The sequence below is a fragment of the Lynx canadensis genome, chromosome F2, assembly GCF_007474595.2.
Source record: "Lynx canadensis isolate LIC74 chromosome F2, mLynCan4.pri.v2, whole genome shotgun sequence".
Taxonomy (NCBI): Eukaryota; Metazoa; Chordata; class Mammalia; order Carnivora; family Felidae; genus Lynx; species Lynx canadensis.
The window spans coordinates 333,736-357,228 of record NC_044320.2 but is presented as its reverse complement, the minus strand read 5'-3'; the positions used below and the strand labels follow the sequence as shown (position 1 = coordinate 357,228).

The window sequence follows — 23,493 nt, the reverse complement described above, 5'->3', positions numbered from 1 at the left end:
TTTTGTTATTGATTTCTAATTTAATTCCATTGTGGTTGGTAAACATATTCTGTGTGCTTTCATTCCTTATAAATCTGCTGAATCTTGGATTATGTCCCAGCATATGGTCTACCCTGGTAAAATAAAAAAAAAAAAAATTTTAGCTTTTACTGATGGAAAATTTCAAATGTCTATACATATAGACAGGATATGATGGTCCCCACATATTCATCACCCAACTTCAACAATTACCAACTCATGACAGTTTTGTTTCACCTAAACTTTTTATGTTATCTTGAAGCAAATCTCAAATATGTCATTCACTCTGTAAATATTTTTTAAATCTTTTTGTAGAAAGAAAACTCTTTTTTTTTTTTTAAGCTTTTATTTATTTTGAGAAAGGGCATGCAAGCAGGGGAGGGGCAGAGAGAGGGAGAGAAGAATCCCAAACAGGCTCCGTGCTGTCAGCACAGAGCCCAACGTGGGGCTCGATCTCACGAATCGTGAGATCATAACTGGACCAAAATCAGGAGTCTGAGGCCTCACTGACCTAGCCGCCCAGGTACCCCCACATTACAAGTTTATATGGGGGCTTCCAGGTCATATTTAGGACCACAGGAACTTTACCTCCTTACTCTTACGTTTGTATCTTTTTTCTCCCATGCCCGGAATCTTGGTTCTCTGTGAGCCAGGATGACAGTACTGTTATCTTACAAGCGATAGGTGTGAGCTACTTATCTGTTGCATCCCACAATAAGCCTAGGATGGTCTTAGGGTAAAAATACCAGCTTCACTGCCAGTAACATGATTATTGAAAACAGGATGTGGGGAACCTCCATCCTGCTCCAGCAGTTCTCAGCAGCCTGGCCTGCCTCGTGCAAGGGGGGGTTTGGAGCTGGCACTTTTCCTCCTCTTCCTCTAGTCCCCCGTGCCTTTTACTTTGTTTGTTTGTCTGATTTTCTTAATGCGGAACACCTGGGTGCTCAGTGGGTTAAGTGGCCAACTCTTGATTTGGGCCCAGGTCATGGTCTTACGGTCGTGAGTTTGAGCCCCGAGTTGGGCTCTGTACAGATAGCGTGGAGCCTGCTTCGGATCCTCTGTCTCCCTCCCTCTGTCCTTACCCCACTTACACTTGCTCTCTCTCTCTCTCTCTCTCTCTCTCTCTCTCTCTCAAAACTGAATAATCGTTTTGAGAAGGAAGACAGAGAAGGCATGCAAGGGAAGAGCAGAGAGAGGAAGACAGAGGATCCGAAGCAGACTCGTGCTGACGGCACAGAGCTCAATGTGGGGCTCGAACTCCCGAACCGGGAGATCATGACCTGAGCCAAAGTTGGATGCTTAACCAACTAGACTACCCAGGCACCCCTACTGTTTTTTTCCCTTAATTGTGGTAAAATGTACGTAATATAAAATTTAACATTGTAACCATTTTTAGGTACAATTCAGTAGCATTGAGTACATTTGCAGTATTGTGCAGCCATCATCAATATCCATTTTCAGAACTTTTTAACCAACCGAAACAGAAACTCTGTCATTAAAAAAAAATTTTTTTTTTAAGTTTATTTATTTTTGAGACAGAGAGAGACAGAGCATGAACGGAGGAGGGTCAGAGAGAGAGAGGGAGACACAGAATCGGAAGCAGGCTCCAGGCTCTGAGCCATCAGCCCAGAACCCGACGCGGGGCTCGAACTCACGGACCGTGAGATCGTGACCTGAGCTGAAGTCCGACGCTTAACCAACTGAGCCACCCAGGCGCCCCTAAAAAAAAATTTTTTTTTTATGTTTATTTGTTTCTGAGACAGAGAGAGACAGAGCATGAGTGGGGGAGGAGCAGAGAGAGAGGGAGATACAGAATCAGAAGCAGGCTTCAGGCTCCAAGCGGCCCGATGCGGGACTCGAACTCATGAAATGTGAGATCATGCCCTGAGCTGAAGTTGGACACTCAACCGACTGAGCCACCCAGGCGCCCCAGAAACCCTGTCATTTTTCAACAATTCCCACCCCTGTCTGCCAGCCCCTGACAACCACCATTCTTTCTGTGTCTGTCTCTGTGAATTTACCTATTCCAGGTACTTCATAGACGTGGAATCCTACTACATGTGCCCTTTGGTCAGATACGTTTGTAGCATGTATCAGATTTTCCTTCTTTTATTATGACTGAATATTCCCTTGTACGTATATACCACATTTGGTTTATCTTTTCTTTTGTCAGGGGACATTTGAGTTGTTTCTGCTTTTTGGCTATTGGGAATGATGTTGCTGTGAACATTGGTGCACAGATATCTGAGTCCCTGTCCTCAGTTCTTTTGCGTGTATGTCCTAAAGTGGACTATGCCACCACGTTTACAAGGCAAGTGTGGTAGAAGTTACATTGTCACGTTGTTCATAATCCTGTGTTGCAAAAGTTGGAAACGATGTCAGTCTTTCTGTTGCAGAGTTAGGCCAGATGCAGAACTATGGGCTCTTGTCTGTGTGTCCCGTCACCCAGGTCCTGTACCCCTAGAAGAACAGTGTTCTTGCTGGCTTCAGGCTCATGGGGATTCTGCTGTTTTATGTGTCACCTGTCCCCTGTATCATGTCCTTGAGTTTTTCTGACCTCCATTGTTGCATGGACACACCCTCTCGCCGTCCTCTCTGTTCACCATTCTTGCCTCCAGCTTCCAGGAATCTGTATGCTAATCATGAACTCCCTTTCTCTCTGATGCCCCTCTAGTTCTCCCACTGGGTTTATGGGGGGGCGGGGTCTCGCCCTGGGCACGTGTGTGCTCAGATCCACACATCTCTTGCTCTAAGGCTGTGTGGCCCCCATGCCTCTTCCACCCCTCACGCCCCCAGCTTCCCTTACTTCCGAGGCGCAAGGGTCATCGTCTGTTGGGGAGAGAGGTTTGAGTCAGAGCAGACCCAGGGTTACAGCGTTGTGGTTTTGCCCTTATTGTATCTGACAGACTTTGCTTTCCAGATCTGCATGATGGGGTCCTGGCCCATTGGAGGGACTAGGCTAACCGAGGCTACCATGGGACAGCGCGGCTGCTGAGGGACTGGAGCCTGTGTTGGCCTCCAGGTGACCTGGAGCTTCTGGAAGTCCTTTCTGTCTCCTAGCCAAGAGCTGGCTTTTCCCTTCAGTCCTCAGTGAGCCTCTTTTCAAGTGCAGATGCCTCCAGCCAAGTTTCTTTCATTAGGGCGTCTAGGCCCCTGACACCTTGCTGTTAGTTCATTCAGTTTATTTTGGAGCTGGGTGGCAAAGGGTGAGGAAAGGGGAGAGGGAGGCTTGGAGCCTCTGGTTTCTGGGGAGAGGCCTGCCGGACTCTGGCCCCTCGTGGGCACTGCCACCAGAGCTCGCTGTGGTCCCTGCCTGTGTCTAGAGCCTGCTCTGGCCCCCGGGGCCTCACTCCCAGGACCCCCTCGCAGGATTGTCACACGGCAGTTGTGACTGAGCAGAGCGAAATTTCATTCTGTGGGTTAGAATCCCAGAGAGCTTGCATTTTGTCTGGCTCTACAGGTCTGTGTCATGGTAGGGGGCTCCGAGGAGCACGGAGACCGCTGAGAAAGGATGTAGGCTCTTTGTGAGGGTCTCAGAGGAAGCTGAGACCAGGTGAGTTAGTCCTTGATGGGAGGCTGGGGAGCCAGAGAGGAGATGGGTTATAGAGCCACAGCATGTAGGACACCTCGTGCAGGCTCAGGGACCGATAAATGGACCGGTGGAACAGAGTCGAGAGTCTAGAACAGCCTCAGATGTGTGGGAACTTGCTTTATGTCCGAGGTGGCGCCACAGAGCAGTGTGCGGGGAAGCAGCCACCACACAAGCGGTGCTGGGACAGTTGGAGGTCAGGACGGAAGAAAAGTGAATTGGAGCGTGTACGGTCCCATAACGGACTGTTACAGTCATAAGAGGCCAACCCCTTAGAGCCACAGAGCTCCGACTGGACGTGCCGTGCTCCCGTGCCTGGAAGGTGTGCGTGGACACATAGGTAGAAAAACCACACCCGAGGTAGCGATCGCCAGAAGAGTGAGGGGAGGCCCTGACCCCGTCCTGAGGGGGTAGCGCTCGCATGGTTCTGCCTCCAGTTTAGGTGTGTGTTCGGTATCTTCTGTATTTGTATCACACTTCCCCGTAAAAAAGACTTTTCGGAGGGGGCCCCGACACACTGGGGGAAATGTTGGAAGCCTGTCCGTCCCGGGCCCAGGCACGCACGGCTGCCATGAGATCCAGGCTGGCCGCACAGTGGTGGGAGGGCGCCCCGCCAGGGTGACGAGCAGGGCTGCCGAGTGCTGGGGTGGAAACCTGTGCAGGCCCTGAGTCCAGGGCGTCTGGGCTGTGTGTCTGAGCCCTGGCCTTCCGTGGGGCTGTCGGGACCCTGGGGGTGCTTCATGCAGAGCTGAGGGGGGTGAGGTTAGCATTTTCAGTGCCCTGGGGCTGCAGTGTGGAGACAGGCTGGAGCTCCAGCTGGGAGCAGAGCAGCACCTGTGAAAGATACAGACCCAGTGGGAGTCGGGGCCCAGGGGTAGCTCCGGCCTTGCCTCTCGGGGCCTCCCCTCCCCTCCCTGGCAAGAGGGTCCAGCTACGCCGTGGGCCATCCCGTGGGCCTCCCCACCCCTGCTGTTACCTGCTTCCTAGTTCTCGAACTCACCAGGTGTCTTCCCTCTGGGCCTTTATGCTGACCCTTCACTCAGACTGGTTGCTCCTTCCTGCCCATGGGATGGCACCTTGTAAATGGTCACCTAGCGCCCTTCCCTTGAATGCCAGCCTGGAGAGGCAGGAGCTGGACTGCTGCTTGTGGAAGAAACGAGTGAATGAGCAGGGAATGTGGGCTTTCTGGAGCCCAGGTCTGCCTTGGTAGCCGTTGTGGTGGCAGGGTCGTTGAGCCGTGGTGGGGTTGGCTAGTGCCAAGGACGTAACCAGAGCAGGCACTCCCGTCCTGGGGTTCTGCTGGGTGGTGGAGGCTGGTACCAGGGGAGTCTGAGGGACCGGAGGAGGTCCCAGGCCCCAGGCAGTAGCACAGGCAGAACTGGAGTTAGGTCCACCAAGGGGCTGCCCGTAATGGGTCCCTGAGACTGTGGTGGGAGACAGGCAGAAGGACAGAGGAACAGGCATATGCCACTCTGAGAGATTAGGACATGGAGGAAGGACGCTTTGAGAGTAGGAGGCCGTTAACCCCATTCCTGTGTTGGCTTTGAGAGACTTCAAAGCCTAGAATGACAGGTGACCGTGGCACAGTGTGGATGTGGCTCCTCCCCTGAGAATCCTCTGGTGCCCTGGGCCAAGTGAGGGTGATGATCCCCCCAGCCTCACAGAGCAGGTCTCTGAAAGTCATCCTGGCGCTGTGACAGGCGAGTTATGTGGCGGCCGATCCCTCCCATTCTGTTGGAATGATCCTGGGGGTTCCCCACTGCCAATGTGGCCAGGTGCTCAGGGAGCCATGTGTGCCCTTGACCCTTGAGCATGCGTTTCCTGAAGCTTCAGGGAGATGGACATCGATTGAGCATTTGAGCCCACAGCCCAGTGTCCCAGTTGGCCTGCTCTCCTGGGAATGTCCTGTACAGCCATGCCCCTGGAGCAGGTTCAGTGTGGGACCCGGGCACGCTTCTTCTAGGGCAGTGCCTGCAGTGGGGTGGCTGTTGGAGGATGTGGATACCATTCCGGGACAGCCACAGGTCCCCGGTGCCTTCCCCAGCACGGGTCTCAGCTCTTGAGGGAGTGTCTCCTTGGTGGCTGATGGCCTGGTGGGCGGGGCGGGGCACCTTCTGTGGATGACGTGAGGGGGTCTTGGAAGGTCGTTGGCCCATTCCCTGTTTGGCGGAAGGTTTCCTTTTGCTTTTTAGTAGTTCTTCTATCGATTGGTTATGTATTGCCAATACCACTTCCTTCTCCAGGCCATCCTTTTTTCACTCTTTTTATTTTTAAACATTATTTGGAGATCACTGCAGGTTTACATTCAGTTGTAGGAAGTAGTTCAGAGAGACAGTCCCCTGAAGACGTCTGGGACACTAGCGTCCACACTGATTTTTCCAGTTTTATGTGCGCCTGGATGTGTGTGCACACACGTGTGTGTTTACTTCTGTGCATTCTTGTCACACGTGTGGGTTTTTGTCACCACCAGAATCAAGGTGCAGAGCAGCTCCACGACAAGGACCCTGTGCTGCCTGGGTAGCCATGGCCATCTTCTCCCTCAGCCCCCACCCCACACCCTAGGATCTGACCACATCGAGGATATTTTATCACTGGGATCACATGGGGTGTGACTGTTAGGTGCCCAGTGCCCTTGAGACCACCCAGGCTGTGTGCATCCATAGTTGGACCCTTTCATTGCTGAAGAGTGTCCCATGATGTGGGTAGACCAGAGTTCTGTTGAAGGGCTGGGGTGTTTCCAGTTTGGGGCTATTACTAATAAAGTTGCTATGAAGTTCATGTTCAGGTGTTTGTGTAAACTTGGATGTCATTTCTCTAGGACAAATGCCCAAGAGTGCCCCTCCTGGGTCCTATGGTAAACACACATTTACTCTTTGTAAGAAACTGCCCAACTGTTTTCCAGAGTGGCTGTGCCATTTTACATGCCATCAGCATGGCCATTTACTGCCATCAGCAGTGTGTGAGACCCATTTTCTTTAAACCCTTGCCATTCAGATAGACATGCCGCGATATCTCACTGTGGTTTTAATTTACATTTTCCTGATGGCTGATGCTGTTGAAGATCTTCTCATGGGCATTTTTGCCATATGTATATCCCCTTCAGTGAAACGTCTGTTCATACCTTTTGCCCACTTTCTTTCTTTTTTAAAAAAATTTTTTTTTCAACGTTTATTTATTTTTTTTTGGGACAGAGAGAGACAGAGCATGAACGGGGGAGGGGCAGAGAGAGAGGGAGACACAGAATCGGAAACAGGCTCCAGGCTCTGAGCCATCAGCCCAGAGCCTGATGCGGGGCTCGAACTCATGGACGGCGAGATCGTGACCTGGCTGAAGTCGGACGCTTAACCGACTGCGCCACCCAGGCGCCCCTCTTTCTTTTTTTTTAAAAAAATCTTTTAATTTTATTTTAGAGAGTGCAAAGGGGAAAGAGGGGCAGAGGAGAGTTGGGGAAGGGGAGGGGAGGGGGGAGGGGAGAGGAGAGGAGAGAGGAGAGGAGAGGAGAGGAGAGGAGAGGAGAGGAGAGGAGAGGAGAGGAGAGGATCTCATCTCAAACTGAGTACGGAGCCTGACAAGGGGCCCCATCCCATGACCCTGGGATCACAACCTGAGCTGAAATCAAGAGTCAGACACTCAACTGAGTCACCCAGACGCCCTGATACAATTATTTTTTACATTACTCTTGTATTTACCAATATTCTTCTGTTTTAATTAATTTCAATAGTTTTCCTAGAGGATCTTTCAGGGCATCTGGGTGGCTCAGTCTGTTGAGCATCTGTCTCTTGATTTCAGCTCAGGTTCGTGATCTCACATCAGACTCTGCACTGACAGTATGGATGGGGCCTGCTTGGGATTCTCTCTCTCCCTCTCTCTCTCTGCCCTTCCCCCTGCTCATGCATGCTCTGGTTCCCTCTCTCAATAAACATTAAAAAAAGAAAAAGACCTTTCAGGTTTTTATCCTACACAATGTCATTTGCACATAATGAGTTTTTTCCACCCTTCCTATCCTTATTCCATTTCTTTCTTTTTCGTGCCCAGGTGCACTAGCCAGAAGTTTAGTACAAATATGACTCGAAGTAGCGATACAAACGTCCTTGTCTCATCCAGCAGGTTTGTTGTTTTTCAATTAGATTGGGATGGCAGGACCCAGAGGCAGGAGAGAGCTGACGTTGGAAGATGGGTCCTAGAGAGGTCCACTGGGCATGGGTCCGGGTCTTTGCTGTGGGGTGAAGCACTGTGGCGGGGGGCCAGTGGCAGGTGGGTCGTTGGACTAGGTGGACATCTGTGTCTAAAGTCTTCTGTCTTCTCATGAAACGTGTCAGCAGCTGAGCATGAAAATATGGGAGAAGAGGCAAGGGAAGCTGTGAGGTTTCTGGAAGAAGTAGTGCCATGGAGTGTGTGGGGCTCCCAGTTGGGTGGACGCTGGCCACCTGGACGGTGACACAGTTCATCCAAGACAGAACAAAGGAGACAGAAGTTTATTGAACACACTGCAGCAGGCAGGACAGCAAAGCGGAGACTGTCTGTCAGGAGCGGGGAGTGGGGGGGTGGGGGGAGCTGTAGCTCAGTCAGGGAGTGAGGAGGTATGGAAACTATAGAATTTTCTTTTGGTAACTGCCGGGTTGTCAGTAACCCACTGTGGTCAGCTGGGACCTGTGGCTGTTTTGAGGCGGGTCGTGAGGGGCCTGTTTGTACTCAGCCCCGTGGGTGGTCGCCACGAGTGCCCTTACTTACTCAGGCTTCCATTGCTCAAGCCTGCTGCCTAAAAGCAGACTCCACAGAGTGGGCCCTGCGCTTGTCTGATGTGTGGCCTTCAGTTCCTGGCTCTGCTGGTTCGTTCGGGGCTGGGGCAGTGGTGCTGGACAGGCCGGGCTTCCCATCTGGGCGCTGTAAGTCAGGAGGGCCACAGAGTGTGTGATGGCTGAGTACGGCCTGAAGCTGCAGATGAGGACGTGGGGGCTCTGGAGTGCTAGGGTCAGCAGGACTGAGCTGGGGCAGGTGCTGGCCTGAGAAGGGGGTGTTGAGCCGAAATGCCAGAGTGGGGGTCAGGGGACAGTTACTGGTGGTGACAGGGTCGAGGGCATAATTGGGGCAGAGGGCGAGGCCTTTGGCAGGAAGAAGAGGTCGAGACTGGGGGGCAGGGCGTTGAACATGGTCACGGGAATATTGAGACCACCAGGAATTCAGGCCTGGCGCGGCGGTGGGGCGATGCCCACAGCAAGGGCTGGTGTGGGTGGTAGGCACAGCTGATGGCTCAGTCGTCGGCTGGGACTCTTATGGAGAGGAGGGGGGAGGGGGCTGCAGGCCACAGCGAGAAATGGGGCGGGGGGGGGGGTGTGTGGCTGAGGTGGGGAGAGAAGGCTGGCGGGAAGGGAGCAGGGTGGAGGGGACCTGGGACTCCCAAGGGAGAGTGAAGGCCCAGAAACAGGGCTGAGGTCATTGGTGGCGAGGGTTTCAGAACCGGGGGATTGAGAATAGGGTCAGAAGCCCCCTCCTCGATGCTGCTCCCCTCATCCAGCCTATCTCTGTGTTCCCTTCCATCTCAGCCGAGGTCTGAGGAGGTGGAGCCCCCACCGTGTCCTTGCCAGTTCTCCGAGGGGTCTTCTGCTGGGCTGGCAGTGGTGTCCTCACCTTTGTCTTCTGAGCAGTGGCAGGTGTATCCACAGGGAAGTATCTCGAACAGAGTGTTCGGTCTACAGCCTTTTATGCTCTCTAGAGGCTGGCCTCTGTGGCCCAGCCATGTGTGCTGTCCAAGCTCCCATCCTACTGTTAATTATTAGGGAGGCGACTGTCTGACTGGATGTTTCTGATGGGATCTGTGTCCTTTGTCCTGTCAACTGCCTTGGACTGCCCCGCCACTTGACTTGAGGACCACTTTGTCATGTTTATTGTAAATATTTTGGCCAGCTGGCCATGTGTTTTCTGGTTTTGTAGTTTTTTTTTTTTTTTAAGTTTATTTATTTTGAGAGAGAGAGTGTGCGAGAGCAGGGGAGGGGCAGAGAGAGAGAGAATCCCAAGCAGGCTCTGTGCTGTCAGCATAGACCCCAACTCGGGGCTCGAACTCACCGACTGTGAGATCATGACCTGAGTGGAAGTCAAGAGTCAGATGCTTGACCGACTGAGCCCCCCCCAAGGGCCCCTGTAAAGTTTTGCTTTGATTTGCTTTGTTTTTCTGTGCATTTTGAACATGTAGTGCAACTGGATTGATCGGTTTTCTGTTTTTGTTCCTGCGTTTTGTGTCCAGTTTAGAAAGGCTTTCCCCTTTGCTGGGATCACACAGATACTCTTTCCTTCTTGTACTCCTGTGGCTTTAGTTTTCCTTAGGTCTGTGTCTCTGATGAGTCTGGAGTTGATTTTGGTGTGAGGACAGAGGTGGATCCTGCCCTCCGTGGCTGTGTGTTGAAGCAGCCTCCCCCCCTACCCCTGCTTAGTGCTGCGTGGCCCCCCATGCTCCCTGTGTGGCCCCTCGTGCTCCCTGCAGTGGCCCCCATGCTCCCTACAGTGGCCCCCCGTGCTCCCTGTGTGGCCCCCCCCCCGCTGCCTGCAGTGACCCCCCCCCCCGTGCTCCCTGCAGTGGCCCTCTGTGCTCCCTGCAGTGACCACCCCGTGCTGCCTGTGTGGCCCCCCAGCAGGTGGACTCCCCCAGCCTCCACCGCCAGTCTCTTGCCCTCTCTGAACAAGGCCGTGGGCGAGTGAAGCCATGGCTCCGGGCTCTTGTGGCACCATCTCTAATCCTCACCCAGACGCTGAAGGTGTGATGTGGTGAAGTAGTCAACAGGGGACTTTGGGTGTAAGCATGGCCTCAGTTTCCCTGTGTAGCAAATGGGGCCTGCTGGAGGCGCTGTGGGGGTCATGCGGCAAGGCTGCAGAGACACTCAGGCCAGCATGGGTCTGTTCACGCCGGGCTGGGCTCTGGGTCCTGCGCCTTCAGCCACAGTCTTTGGGGATGGCCCAGTGGTGCGGGCTGAGTGGGGAGGGCTGTCCTCAGGCTCCTCTTGTCTTTCCCATCTCACTCCCACACTCCTGTGCGGCTTACCTGGGCACAGAGCTGAGACCTGGAAAAAAACCCACTCAGATTCTCTCTGACATTCCAGAGAGACTTGGGGGAAAATTTGTAGACGAGGCAGGAGAAGCCTTGCTTACCTGCCCCCCCCACCGTCCCGCACCCCCCCACCACCCTGCAATGTGGGTGTGGTGTCGTGGCCATTCGGTGGGACTCCACTAAGCCACCCTGGCCTTGGTGGCTCAGCTAAGGGTCAACTCTTGTACTTGTGGCAGCTGTTCCCGGACTGTGGCTGGGAGGGGGCTGGGGGCCAGAAAGCTTAGGGCTGAGCCCGGAGGGGCCAGGCACTGGGCACTGTGTCACTCCTTGAGGGAGACTGTCCTGGCATCCGGCATCCACCGCAGTGTTTTCCTGGGACTCCCCGGGTCACCCTAGGGTCACTGGGGCTCTAGAGGAGATAGTCGTCAGCCCGAGGACCTGCCCAAGGGTACATGGAGACCGCCCTTGGGCATCTAACAGCCAGGAGTGCTGCTGGAGGGGCCCACAGCACACCAGGGCTTCAGGAGGCTGGGGCCGCCAGAGTTGGGGGCTGAGGACCCATGTTAGCTGCGGGGTTCTTCCTGTTGTGGCTTAGTTGGGGGAAGGGGGTGCTCTCCAGATCCTGCTCAGCGATGAGTTCTCATGGATGGCCTTTAAAATGAATAAGCCAGAAGACGTGTATTCGGTTTGCACAGCTGATTGCTCTTGGTTTTCTGTAGGACGCGGGCATCAGAATCTTTTTGTCTGTAGAGTGATGGGGTGGATGATGCCTTCTAAATCTTGCTAAACTTGGCAGCTGGGTGGTGGTGGCTCTGGGACTGGTGCCTGTCCTTGCCTTTGAGAAGTGAACCTGGCCCCTGCAGCCCTGTGGGGCCTGTAGGTGGGCCACCTTCCTTGTGGGTGGGGCATCGTCACATCCTCTGTGGGCCCCCTCCCCTGCCTTGCTCCTTGCCGATGGTCTCTTGGGGTGGGCTGTTCAGGTCAGCTTCCCTGGAAGGCCCAGAGAGGTGACAGTCACACCTTGCGGCCAGGTGTGTGTGGGGTGGCCTGCTTCCTGGGGGTGGGGGGAGCATGAAGGGAGGGGCTGTGAGTGGCCAGGAGGGAAGGATAATCTCGCAGAAGACGGGCGCTCGCCCTGGTTTGTAGCTGGCACAGCCCTCGGAGCACTTCCAGGAGAGCCCAAGGAGACCGTGACTTTGTGCAGTCAAGCCTGGGGCAGATAGGTCAGTGTGGCCGTGGGGACCAGGGTCAGAGCCTGGGGCCTTGAGAAACTTGCGGAGAACAACTCCCTGGAGGGGCAGCCTCTCGGGGAAGTCTGCGTTGTGGCTGTCAGCACAGCGGTCTTTGCTCTCTGCTCTCAGCTGCACTGCCCTTTCTGGGAACTCTGAGTGAGCCCCCTCACCCCCTGCCAGGAATGTTGTCCCATGTGTCCCGTGGCCCTGGCTGGGACAGGGCAGGGCTAGTGTTCTTCCCTGCTGGCCTGCCCCACCTGGAGCCAGCCTTGATGTGTTTGTTTCCTGTTTCTCCTCCACAGGCTGGTGGATGCCACTTGCTGTCTGCAGCCTGATCAACTGCTCTCCCAAAAGGAGGCCCTCCTGAAGACATAGTCGCCAGGCCTGCCGTGCCCTTGGTACCCTGGCTGCTCACACAGTCTCACTCCTGGGCACTCGGGGCCGAGACCCCAGGACTCTGAGGGCACGCCCTGCCCCGGTTTCTCTGTGGCTGTGGGGCCCGCCCTCTGGCCACACCCCCCTGTTAGCACTAACGTACTGACCCTGGAAGAGTGAGGGAGAGGGGAGGGGAGGCCAGGCCATGGCTGCTCCCAGGCCCCACCCAGGATCCTAAGGCCTGGAAGGTGAGGGGGCCTCTGCCCATTGCCCTGCCCCCGCTTCACCCTCATCCAAGTGCCAGGACGCTGCACCTCTCTTATCTAGGTAATTAGCTTCAGACCCTGGACCGAGGCTGGCCAGGTCGTGGGCTGCTTCCCACAGGCTGTGCACCCTGACCCCAAGAGGGAGGTGAGGCCCTGCCCATTGAGTAGCCGAGGTGCCGGGGCTCTTGAGAGGCAGGCAGCAGGTGCCCTCCCACCCTGCCCTTTCTGCCCGGGCCTGGTCACGGCGTGGGGCCTCGTGACCCAGCCTTGCCAGGGGCGGAGGGCACCACTGAGCCTTGGGGAGGGGATGCCCCCAAGGGTGCCAGTCCAGCCAGCTGCCCCACCCCTCAGGCCCAGTCTGGCCCCGGTGCTCCCCCACCTGGTGCCCCGAGCAGTCCCCCGGGCAGGCGGCCCCCGCCATGGCCGAGCACCTGGAGCTGCTGGCAGAGATGCCCATGGTGGGCAGGATGAGCACACAGGAGCGGCTGAAGCACGCCCAGAAGCGGCGTGCCCAGCAGGTGAAGATGTGGGCCCAGGCTGAGAAGGAGGCCCAGGGCAAGAAGGGCCGCCAGGAGCGGCCGCGGCCATGGAAGGAGGCAGCCAGCTGCCGGCCACAGAAGCGGGTCCTTTTCCCTCCCAGCGTTGCCCTCCTGGAGGCTGCTGCCCGAAATGACCTGGAGGAAGGTGAGCATGGCTGAGCCCAAGGGCAGACCCTGTCCTCCACCTCAGCCCTGGAGAGAGCTGCGGAGGGCACAGTGCTGTCCTGCGGAGGCCCCGGGGCTGGCCTGGTGTCCTCGGGCGCTTGCTCTCAGTGGTTGGCCACTTGAGGCTCACCCGTGATGGCGCAGCACACTGGGGTGCTGCTGCAGGGGTGAGGCTGATGGGATTGGGCAGGGGCATCGGGGAGCCCACAGGAGCTCGGGGCAGTGCCCAGGGCTTGGCTCAGGTGGGCTGGGAGTGGCCCATCCTCTTCGGTGCCTCTGGCCAGGGTGCTGGGCGATGACCAGGAGAGGCCTGGCCACCACCTGCTTGGGCCCTGTCTCCACCTGTGTAAAGGAGGGCGGCCACGCCCACCTCAGCAGGTTAGAGTGCGGGGTCAGGGGTCCCCGCAGGCCAGCCCTCTCGACACCTGCCTCTGCCCATCTTTGACTTCTTCCTCCCCATCAGGACCGCCCTGGGCAGTGACAGGCTCCTCGTTCCTCCCCTGCACCCTGTGTGCTCATGGCCCCTCCGCTGTCCCTGAGGGGCTCCTGAAGGCTCGTCCTGCCGTCCTCCAGGGCAGAGGCTGGGGTGCAGAGGGCAAGGAGAGGCAGGCAGTGCCTCAAGGCAGGGGCGGTAGAGGAGGGCGTGGTGGGTGTGCCGCTGGCCCAGGCTCAGGGAACTGTGGGAAGTGGGGTGCATCACCCTGCTGCCCATGGAGCATATCTGGGAGGGCCAGGCCAGTAAGGAGGTCTGGGATGACCTTGGTGACAGGCTAGGCCCCAGATGGGACCACTGAAGAGTGAGGACAGGGATCAGCTCTGCTGAGGGAGACCTTGGAGGGGGTGGGCCTGGATGCCTGGGGCCCACACTGCAGGCTGCAGCTGGGCAGGGGGCCTGCGCTCACACGGGAGCCTGAGGGCTGGGAGTGCCCTGATTCAGGAGGGGTGGGTCCTGCTAGGTGCTGGGGGCGGAGGGCTGCTGTGTATGCCCACCTGGGGGCCGACAGATACCCAGAGCCCCGACTCTTGAGCCCTCAGCCTGGACTCGGGTGTCCCTCTTGCCACCCACACCTCTGTCTTCCTCACCACTCTCTGCTCCCGGCTGCGGCACAGCAGTCCGCCCAGGTACCTGGCGCCCGGGCTGAACAGTGTTGGCCTGGCAGGACCCCTAGCCCTGCGTCCTGACCACGCTTCCCGCCCCCTTCTCACAGTCCGCCAGTTCCTCGAGAGCGGGGTCAGCCCTGACCTGGCCAACGAGGATGGCCTGACGGCGCTGCACCAGGTCAGCCACGCCGAGGGTGGGGTGGGAGAGGAGGGGGCGCTGGCCGGGGCGCTGGCCTCAGGCTCTGTGGTTCGTAGAGCTGCATCGATGACTTCCGGGACGTGGTACGGCAGCTGCTGGACGCCGGGGCCGAGGTCAACGCCCGTGACAGCGAAAGCTGGACACCCCTGCACGCCGCGGCCACCTGTGGCCACCTGCACCTGGTGGAGCTGCTCATTGCCCGGTAGGGCCCCGCTGGTGTGGCCAGAGCTGGGGAGGGGCCGTAGCCAGGCCAGCGGGCAGGGCCTTCCTCGAAGATAGTAGTTCTTCCTGAGACACGAGCCTGTTGTCCCCTCCACAGGAAGCACACTTGGCCCTTGGCCTCTTGTGTTCCCTCTCACCCTTGCCTACCCTGACTTCATGCTGGTGGAGATCAGGGCCTGGGCAGAGGCTGCAGACACTGACGCCAAGGGGACAAGCGTGTGCCCAGGGCAGTGTGGTTGTCTGCCCGGCAGGCTGTCGGCCTGGGCACACCCTCCTGCCGAGCACTCTTAGGGGTTTGGGAACTCCTTGAGGGCAGGCCTTGACCTCTAGCTCCGGTCCTCCCTGGGGTCTGCCCAGAGAACTGCCACTCTGGGCAGAATGATGGGGGTGGCAGTGGTGAAGACGGAGGTGGGGCCTTTGACAAGGAGGGCGGAGCAGGGCAGAGCTGCTTCGGACACAGGCCTTGGTGAACAGAAAGGGGCATCCAGGAATCCCCCCATAGGGACCCCTGTAGTAGAGCAGACGGCCAGGGGCCCAGGCTGTCCTCGGAGTGGTCCAGGTGCTGATGGTGGGTGTGTGGGCAGGTGGCAGTCTCTCCCCTTCACACACAGATGCCGCAGAGTAGGAGGGATGGATGTGCACAGACAGCCCCTACCCCCTCCCTGCTCCTCTCCACAGCGAGCGCCCACCTTTGTGTTCTGGGCTCCCTTCAGCTCCCTGTCTTTCCCTGGGGCCATGTTCCTGCCTGAGCCCCGTCTCTGCAGCTGTCTTCTGTCATCTGGGCTCTCCTCCCTCTGTCTTTTGCTCCCCAAGGCTTCTAGAGTCCCAGCAGTGCCCCCTGGTACGTGGGCCCGTTGTGCAGGTTGACAGGGACAGATGGGTGTCAGGAACCTGGAGCTCAGACGTGGGTGGAGACTGGGGGGTGGCCTGCCTGGCGTGAGTACAGGATCCAGAGCTGAGGTCCACAGCCAGATGGTCCCAGGGGCACCGGGGGCCTGGGCCTCCTCCACATTCAACCCACACCGTCCAGGAGAGCAGCCCTAGGCCGAGGGCCTCTGCAGCGGGTGGACTGGAGGCCTCCGTGGGGGAGAAGCGTTCTGTGGCCAAAGCCCCTGTCCATTCTGCGTGCAGTGGTGCTGACCTCCTGGCCGTCAACACTGACGGGAACATGCCTTACGACCTGTGTGAGGATGAGCGGACGCTGGACTGCCTTGAGACAGCCATGGCCGACCGCGGTGAGTACGGCCCCACCTGCCTGCCGGGGTGCCCGGGTGCCAGCTCTGAGCCCCGCTGCCTTGCAGGCATTACCCAGGATGGCATCGAGGAAGCCCGGGCCTTGCCGGAGCTGCGCATGCTGGACGACATCCGAAGCCTGCTGCAGGCAGGGGCCGACATCGACGCCCCCCGGGACCACGGGGCCACGCTGGTGACGATGGGGCCACGTGGGTTGCAGGTCGGGAGGTGGCCGCTGGAGGGGCGTGGCGGGGACTCAGGGCCGGGCGGTGTGCCTGCAGCTCCACATCGCTGCCGCCAACGGGTTCAGTGAGGCGGCCACCCTGCTGCTTCAACACCGAGCCAGCCTGAGCGCCAAGGACCAGGACGGCTGGGAGCCGCTGCACGCGGCTGCCTACTGGGGCCAGGTGAGCGCCGGGGGCGGGGGCAGCCGGGCCCGGGCCGGCGGCTCCTGCCTCTGAGGCCTTCAGCAGCCCGGGCTCGCTGGCCCCTCAGGTGCACCTGGTGGAGCTGCTCGTGGCGCACGGGGCCGACCTGAACGGGAGGTCTCTGATGGACGAGACACCTCTTGGTGAGCTGGGGCCGCCTCCGCCGGTTGTAGAGGGTGGCTGAGAGGGCACCGGTGACCACCCACTTCTCCCCAGACGTGTGCGGGGACGAGGAGGTGCGGACCAAGCTGCTGGAGCTGAAGCACAAGCACGATGCGCTCCTGCGCGCCCAGGGCCGCCAGCGCTCTCTGCTGCGCCGCCGCACCTCCAGCGCGGGCAGCCGGGGGTGAGCGCGCAGTCGACCCCGGTGTCCTACCCTCCGCGGGCAGACCCCCCCCTCCCGCCCCCCCACCCCCACCCCTGCCCCCGCCGGCGGCGCTCAGGTGCCAGCTGGAGCTCTGGGCAGTCTGCGGGGCGAGTGACAGCCTTTCCCCCGACCCTCCCCCAGAAAGGTGGTGAGGAGGGTGAGCCTGACCCAGCGCACCAGCCTGTACCGCAGGGAGCATGCCCAGGAGGCCATCGTGTGGCAACAGCCACCACCCACCAGCCCAGAACCACCCGAGGAGGACGAAGACGGCCAGACGGATGCAGAGCTGCGACCCACGTCCGGCGAGGTGAGCCCTGCGCCGTCCACCTCCGGCATGCTGGCTGGGGGCCTAGGCCCTGCCCTCTCTGGGTGGTGACATTGGTGACTCCCTAGCCGGCGGGAGCAGTGTCCCTGTGCCCATAAACCGGGCTAGCGTGCCACAGGGGCGGCTCCCGCCCCCACTCTCATTTCTGCCCCCTGACCACCGTGCATGCTGGGGCCCAAGGCCAAGGGAGGCCAGAGAAGGCCTTCCTGATGGCCTCTGGGCCCACGCTTCCCCAACAGGAGGAGGACCCCGAGTTGGCCAGGCCACACAACGGCCAAGTTGGAGGCACCCCAGGGCGACACCTGTACTCCAAGCGGCTGGACCGGAGTGTCTCCTACCAGCTGAGCCCCCTGGACGGCACAGCGCCTGACGCCCTGGCCCGGGCCAAGGCCCACCACACCCTGGCGGAGCTGAAGCGCCAGCGAGCTGCTGCCAAGCTGCAACGGCCCCCACCCGAGGGGCCCGAGGTCCCGGAGTCCGGCCTGCATGTGGACGCCCAGACCCCCCAGCCCGAGCGCAGCTCCAGGGCTGGCGGAGATCCGCCCCTGCTTAAGCTCACGGCACCCTCGGAGGAGGCCCCCACGGGGAAGAGGCCGTGCTGCCTGCTCATGTGAGGGGCTGGCACGGAGAGTGGTGAGGGTCCCGTTGCCAGGCCCAGCCAGAGGCTACCTCGGGATCCCGCTCCGGAGACCCCAGTGTGTGCCCGGTGCTGCTATTCAGGGGCGGCCGGTGCAGGGCCTTCCCTGTTTCCTGCATCTAGGATGCCAGCGTCTTCACTCAGGGATGAGCCTGTGGCAGAAGCCATCCTGGGGGCTCCTGGCTGCAGTGACCTAGTTTCATCCTGTGACTTGATAAAGGGCTGTTTTGCCACCTGCCTTGTCGTGTGTGTCAGCCGGGCCGCTGTCCCGAGGGTGGGGAGTGCCGTGTTGCTGTTCCTGGGTGTGCCTGTCCCTGTTCGGGGCCTGTAGGTGCTTGTGGCTGCCTGGCACTGCGTAGGGGTGAGGCCCACGGCCACTGGGCGAGGAGCCTGGCCTATGCTGCACCCTCCTCCCTGCCTCTCAGCCTCCTGGAGGCTCCTCTGTAACTCTTCACTTCCCTGAGAGGAGCAGGGAGCTCTGGAAGGACATTCCTTGGCAGGGGGCGGGGGGGGGGGGGCACGGCGGGGGGTATCCATGCCAGAGGGGCAGGGATCCTGGCTCGGAAGGGCAGGTGGGGGGGGTGTTTCCACAAGACTCGAGCCATAGCCGGAGGGGAGAATCAGTACAAGGCCAGAGTCAGAAACCTCCCTGGGGGATGAGTCCCCTGTTCCTGGCCTGTAGCCCTGATCCCGGGACCTGGCCGCCAGCCTCTGCCTGGGCTGGCAGAGGGGGCCAGTGGTTGGCCGCCCAGATTCTGAGCTGGCTGGGCACGATGTGTCAGGGTGACAGGGGCCCTTTAGGGGCCTCGAGTGGGAGGGCTGAGGGCACTTCCAGCTCATTTGTCCGTGGTGGGCAGCTTTGCATGGCCACCAGAGCTGGGTGAAATGGGCTGAGGTCACCTTCTCCTCCCCAGTGGATATTGACCCAGTCAGCCTTGTGTCTGCAGGGCCCTCCCTTTCCTGAGCATCAGTGGTTGGAGGGGTGTCCTCGGCAGGACTGGGGCGGGCCAGCGGGTAGGCTGCTGGGTAAATTTAGTGTGTGGGGCGGTGCAGCTGCCAAGGCCCACCTGCTAACACAGCTGCCACTTGGGCCTTCCTGCCAGGGGCGGGAGGGGGCCGGCTCCGCCTGGGGCTGCTGGGTCCTGGAGGGGCAGGCCTGTGCGCTGGGGGCCCGAGGTAGCACAGAGCCGAGCCGAGGGGTGCGAGGTGAGACACCGGCTGGCTGCTTGGGGGTCCTGTTCTTCCCTTTCCAGCCAGCGGGAGCCAAGGAGCCCGGGCCTGACCGGCTGCCCACAGCCCCTGTCAAAGGGCTGGTGCCTTGACCTTGTCAGATGTCAGCAGTTGGGGTAGCCACCCCTGGGCATGGCCTATCAGCTCCCTTCAGGGCCTGGGAAGGTGGGGCTCAGAGGGCCTATCACTGTTTGCTTCCCCTTGTCTCTACCAATCAGGAGCTCCAGGGAAGGGGAACTGAGGTCACCTGGCCTGTGGTGTGGATACCCAAGGGCAGCTCTAGGCTGGGGCCTGGTGAAAGGGCAGGACAGCCACCAAGAGCAGTGGAGGTGTCCCAGGTGTCCCAGGTGTCCGAGGGCCCTCCAAAGGCCCAGAGCTGCCCTGCCCCCGCCTCCAACACGTCAGCCCGGAGACTCTGGCCTCTACCAGTTGCTGATCTGGGACCAAGGTCCAACCACAGGGCTCTTGCAGCCTATGGGCCATGGTTGCCAGCCTGGGAGGGGCCGGATGGAACCCTGCGTCTGAGCTTTTGCTCCCCTCCCCCGATAACCCCAGGATTCTATAGAGGCCTGGCTCAGTTGCCTGGGAGACAGGCCTGCTAGCCCAAGCAAAGATGGGGGGCCTGAGAGGGCTCGGCCCTGGCAGAGCCCTGCTGGGGTAAATCTCCAGAGGCCCCAGCTCCGTCTCCCCTCGGGGCTTAGCCCTGCTCAGCCCTGCCAACCCCTCAGGGCACTCAGCGCACCTCCCCCACCCCCACAGGCTGAGTCCCTTAGAGCTTCTTGAACCTTCTGTCTGTCCCTACCCCCCACGTAGGTCTCCTGCTCCCCCCATCGTGGGGACACTGCGCGCCACTGGGCGGGCACTGGGCCTCGCCCCAAGCCCCGCCTGCCTCCTCATGCACTCCCTATGGCTCCCTGGGGCAGAACTGTGCCCAGACTGGTGGGGCGGGGCCCAGTGGCCCCAGCTCCTTCTTCAGCCTTTTCGGTCCCGTTCAGTGGGGCCAGCAGGCTGCAGTGAAGAGGGTGCCCTTTACCTTGAGCCCCCCTACCCAGGCTCCCTCTTCCCAGCCCCAGCCCACTGAGCCCGGACCCAGCTACCCTTATCCCCACTTCCGAATCCTGCCGCATCCTGACCTTCCTGCCTGGTCCGAGTAGGGTCATGGCCTTGAGGGCAGGTGACCACAGCCAGGTTGCAATGAACGGGCTGAAGGAGAAGGTGCTGACGCTGGACACCATGAACCCCTGTGTTCGGAAGGTGGAGTATGCGGTGCGAGGTCCCATCGTGCTGCGTGCCCTTGAGCTGGAGCAGGAGCTGCGGCAGGTATGGCTCTGGGCCCCACCATTGTCCTCCAGGCTCCACCTGGGCAGCTGAGTCGGCCCCATTCCTCCCCAGAGTCACGTAGGACAAGGACCTGCCAGAGTAATAAAGGCTCCGTTCTCACTGCCTGTGCCCCCTCCCTCTTAGGGGGTAAAGAAGCCCTTCACTGAGGTCATTCGCGCCAACATCGGGGATGCACAGGCCATGGGGCAGAAGCCCATCACCTTCCTGCGTCAGGTGAGGCTGGCTCGCCATTGCCCCGGCGCCTCTCCCCCCTCGGCCCACGTGCTCGGGCCTCAGCATTCGCTCCTCCCAGGTCCTGGCCCTCTGCGTCCACCCTGATCTCCTGAACAGCCCGGACTTCCCCGAGGATGCCAAGAGAAGGGCTGAGCGTATCTTGCAGGCGTGCGGGGGACACAGCCTGGGTAAGTGCCAGTGCCCCAACCAGCCAAAGCCCCAGGGAGGAGCAGGAGCTGGAGGGAGGCTGTCCCAAGGGAGGGGTGGATCCGCCCACCCGCTTGGAAGGGGCGGAGATCTTTGGGAGGGCTGCTAAGGGACCTCACGTGTCCTCTCTTCCCACCCGCTCTGCCCCGCCTCCTGGCTCAGGGGCCTACAGCATCAGCTCAGGCATCCAGCTGATCCGGGAGGATGTAGCGAGGTACATCGAGCGGCGCGACGGAGGCATTCCCGCGGACCCCAATAACATTTACCTGTCCACCGGGGCCAGCGACGCCATCGTGGTAGGCCAGGGCCGAGGCAGGAGGACACCGGGGCTCTTTCTGGGCGGCCGGCAGGACTCTGTTCCTCCTGGCACCCTGGCACCGGTTCCAGGCGGGGCGGGGGACAGGTGCAGCCCCTGGCCTCACCAACCTTGTCTTCCCTTCCCCTCCCCATCCGGCCTGCAGACGGTGCTGAAGTTGCTGGTGGCTGGAGAGGGTCGCACGCGCACGGGTGTGCTCATCCCCATCCCTCAGTACCCGCTCTACTCGGCCGCGCTGGCCGAGCTCAACGCTGTGCAGGTGGATTACTACCTGGACGAGGAGCGCGCGTGGGCCCTCGACGTGGCCGAGCTGCGGCGCGCCCTGGCCCAGGCGCGGGATCATTGCTGCCCTCGCGCACTCTGCGTTATCAACCCCGGCAACCCCACTGGTGCGCCGCCCGTTCCCCCCCACCCCCTCCCCCGCCGCGGTCAGTCTGCCCTCTCTCCCTGCTCCCCCTCCCCGCTGAGCGCCGCGCCCCGAGTCTGACCCGGACCTGCTGCGTGTCCCGCGCCCCAGGGCAGGTGCAAGCCCGCGAGTGCATCGAGGCCGTGATTCGCTTCGCCTTTGAGGAGCGCCTCTTCCTGATGGCGGATGAGGTGCTGGCAGGGGCTCGCCTGGGGCTTGCGGTCGGAGGGCAGCAGCGGCTGCCCCCCGTGACGCCCGTCCGCCCGCCCAGGTGTACCAAGACAACGTGTACGCGGAGGGCTCGCAGTTCCACTCGTTCAAGAAGGTGCTCACGGAGATGGGGCCGCCCTACGCGGCGCAGCAGGAGCTCGCCTCCTTCCACTCGGTCTCCAAAGGCTACATGGGAGAGTGCGTGCAGGCCGGGCGGGAGAGGGCTCGCGGCCTCCATCCTCGGCCTGCCCCCTTCCCCCCCCACCCCCCCGCCTCGCCGACCCTGCCTGGACATCTGTCCTCTTCCGCAGGTGTGGGTTCCGCGGCGGCTACGTGGAGGTGGTGAACATGGACCCTGCGGTGCAGTCCCAGATGCAGAAACTGATGAGCGTGCGGCTGTGCCCGCCGGTGCCGGGCCAGCTCCTGCTGGACGTGGTGGTCAGCCCTCCCGCACCCTCGGAGCCCTCCTTCGCGCAGTTCCAGGCGGTGAGCGGGGAAGAGACCAGGGGGGCGGGGGCGCGGAGGGGGCTGCGCGACCGCGGCCCGGCCCCGCCTGATCGGCCCGCCCTCCGCCGCCGCAGGAGAGGCAGGCGGTCCTGGCCGAGCTGGCGGCGAAGGCCAAGCTCACGGAGCAAGTTTTCAACGAGGCTCCCGGCATCCGCTGCAACCCGGTGCAGGGCGCCATGTACTCCTTCCCTCGCGTGCAGCTGCCCCCGCGCGCCGTGCAGCACGCTCAGGTCCGGGGCCTAGACCGGCGGGGCGGGGCGGGGCGGGGCGGGGCCCCCGGGGGAGGGCGGGGCCTGGGCGCCGAGCCCTGACCGCTCCTCCCCGCCGCCCGACCTCAGGAGCTGGGCCTGGCGCCCGACATGTTCTTCTGCTTGCGCCTTCTGGAGGAGACCGGCATCTGCGTGGTGCCCGGGAGTGGCTTCGGGCAGAAGGAAGGCACCTACCACTTCCGGTGAGGCCCGGCCCCGCGCGGCTCCTCCCCGCAGCCCGCGACACCTCTGCTTACCTCCCGCCCTTTTTAGGATGACCATTCTGCCCCCCTTGGAGAAGCTGCGGCCTCTGCTGGAGAAGCTGAGCCAGTTCCACGCCAAGTTCACCCGAGAGTACTCCTAACCATTCCCCTCCCCGCTTTGGGGCCAGGCTGGGCCGGCAGGGCCGACCCTGGACTTACCATGCCCAGGGCCCTGGGGGTCTCTGGAGCCCTCAGGACTTGCTCCTGCTGCCTGCGGGGCTGGGCCCCCTGCCTTTCTGCAGGCCCCCAATAAAGCTATGAAGCAGCCTGACTACTTCAGGTGTGCGTACCTGTATGAGCTTCCCCTGCCTTTGTCCACTCCGGAGTTCCTTTCTGAGCTGGGGTTCTGTGCGGGCCTGGAGAGCCTGCGCGGCGGGGCTGGGGGGTGGGTGGGTGACATTTGTCAGCCTTCAGGAGGAGTGGTCAAGGAGGGCTCCCAGAGGAGGCGACCTTACAACAGATGCGGTGCCTCTCATGGGCTGCGTTTCCGCTCTGGTGTCTGGTCCCAAGGCAGAGAGTGGCAAACTTCACATAAAAATTAGGAAGAGAAGGAGGTGTGAAGGAAGGTACTGGGCCTTTCCGTTAGGGTTGGTGATGACGCTGGACAAAGAAACAGGGGAACTGAGTCCCAGGGTGGCCACATCAGAAACAGTAGCCTAAGGAAGACACAGGAAGCTGTGTCCCCTGGCCTGGCTCCCCTTGGTGTACTGTCCACCTCTCTCCTGGCAGCAGTGAACTGTAGGCTGGAGCTGGCTGGATGGGTGGGCAGCACTCAAGGGAGGACGTCTTGGTCTTCCTCCTAAATGGGCAGATGGCC

General features: G+C 60.4%; 2 protein-coding genes across 3 annotated transcripts in view; both read left to right on the top strand.

Annotated features, from left to right (window-relative positions):
• PPP1R16A (protein phosphatase 1 regulatory subunit 16A) overlaps positions 1-17,972 on the top strand; it is a 40,820-nt gene extending 22,848 nt beyond the window's left edge. For both annotated transcript variants that reach the window (XM_030303633.1, XM_030303635.1), the window contains exons 2-11: positions 12,181-13,203; positions 14,432-14,502; positions 14,580-14,725; positions 15,877-15,980; positions 16,047-16,171; positions 16,260-16,385; positions 16,474-16,549; positions 16,623-16,752; positions 16,915-17,080; positions 17,338-17,972. In XM_030303633.1, the coding sequence (XP_030159493.1) occupies positions 12,939-13,203; positions 14,432-14,502; positions 14,580-14,725; positions 15,877-15,980; positions 16,047-16,171; positions 16,260-16,385; positions 16,474-16,549; positions 16,623-16,752; positions 16,915-17,080; positions 17,338-17,712 (1,584 nt within the window). In that variant the 5' untranslated portion in view covers positions 12,181-12,938 and the 3' untranslated portion in view covers positions 17,713-17,972. The remainder of the gene's footprint in view (positions 1-12,180; positions 13,204-14,431; positions 14,503-14,579; positions 14,726-15,876; positions 15,981-16,046; positions 16,172-16,259; positions 16,386-16,473; positions 16,550-16,622; positions 16,753-16,914; positions 17,081-17,337) is intronic.
• Positions 17,973-18,304: 332 nt separating this feature from the next.
• GPT (glutamic--pyruvic transaminase) lies at positions 18,305-22,971 on the top strand. The gene is made up of 11 exons (XM_030303645.1): positions 18,305-20,285; positions 20,430-20,519; positions 20,599-20,707; positions 20,889-21,022; positions 21,188-21,431; positions 21,560-21,639; positions 21,720-21,856; positions 21,970-22,144; positions 22,240-22,395; positions 22,504-22,616; positions 22,687-22,971. Exons 1-11 carry the CDS (start codon positions 20,124-20,126, stop codon positions 22,775-22,777), a joined length of 1,491 nt encoding a protein of 496 aa, XP_030159505.1. The 5' UTR covers positions 18,305-20,123; the 3' UTR covers positions 22,778-22,971.
• The last annotated feature ends 522 nt before the right edge of the window (positions 22,972-23,493 follow it).

What these genes read in the sequence shown, in the direction of transcription:
- GPT (XM_030303645.1), top strand. Translation starts at nt 20,124, where the DNA reads ATGGCCTTGAGGGCAGGTGACCACAGCCAGGTTGCAATGAACGGGCTG. An exon ending in TCTTCCTGATGGCGGATGAG is followed by an intron (nt 21,640 to 21,719) that starts GTGCTGGCAGGG and finishes CCGCCCGCCCAG; the next exon opens with GTGTACCAAGACAACGTGTA. An exon ending in CCTTCGCGCAGTTCCAGGCG is followed by an intron (nt 22,145 to 22,239) that starts GTGAGCGGGGAA and finishes CCGCCGCCGCAG; the next exon opens with GAGAGGCAGGCGGTCCTGGC.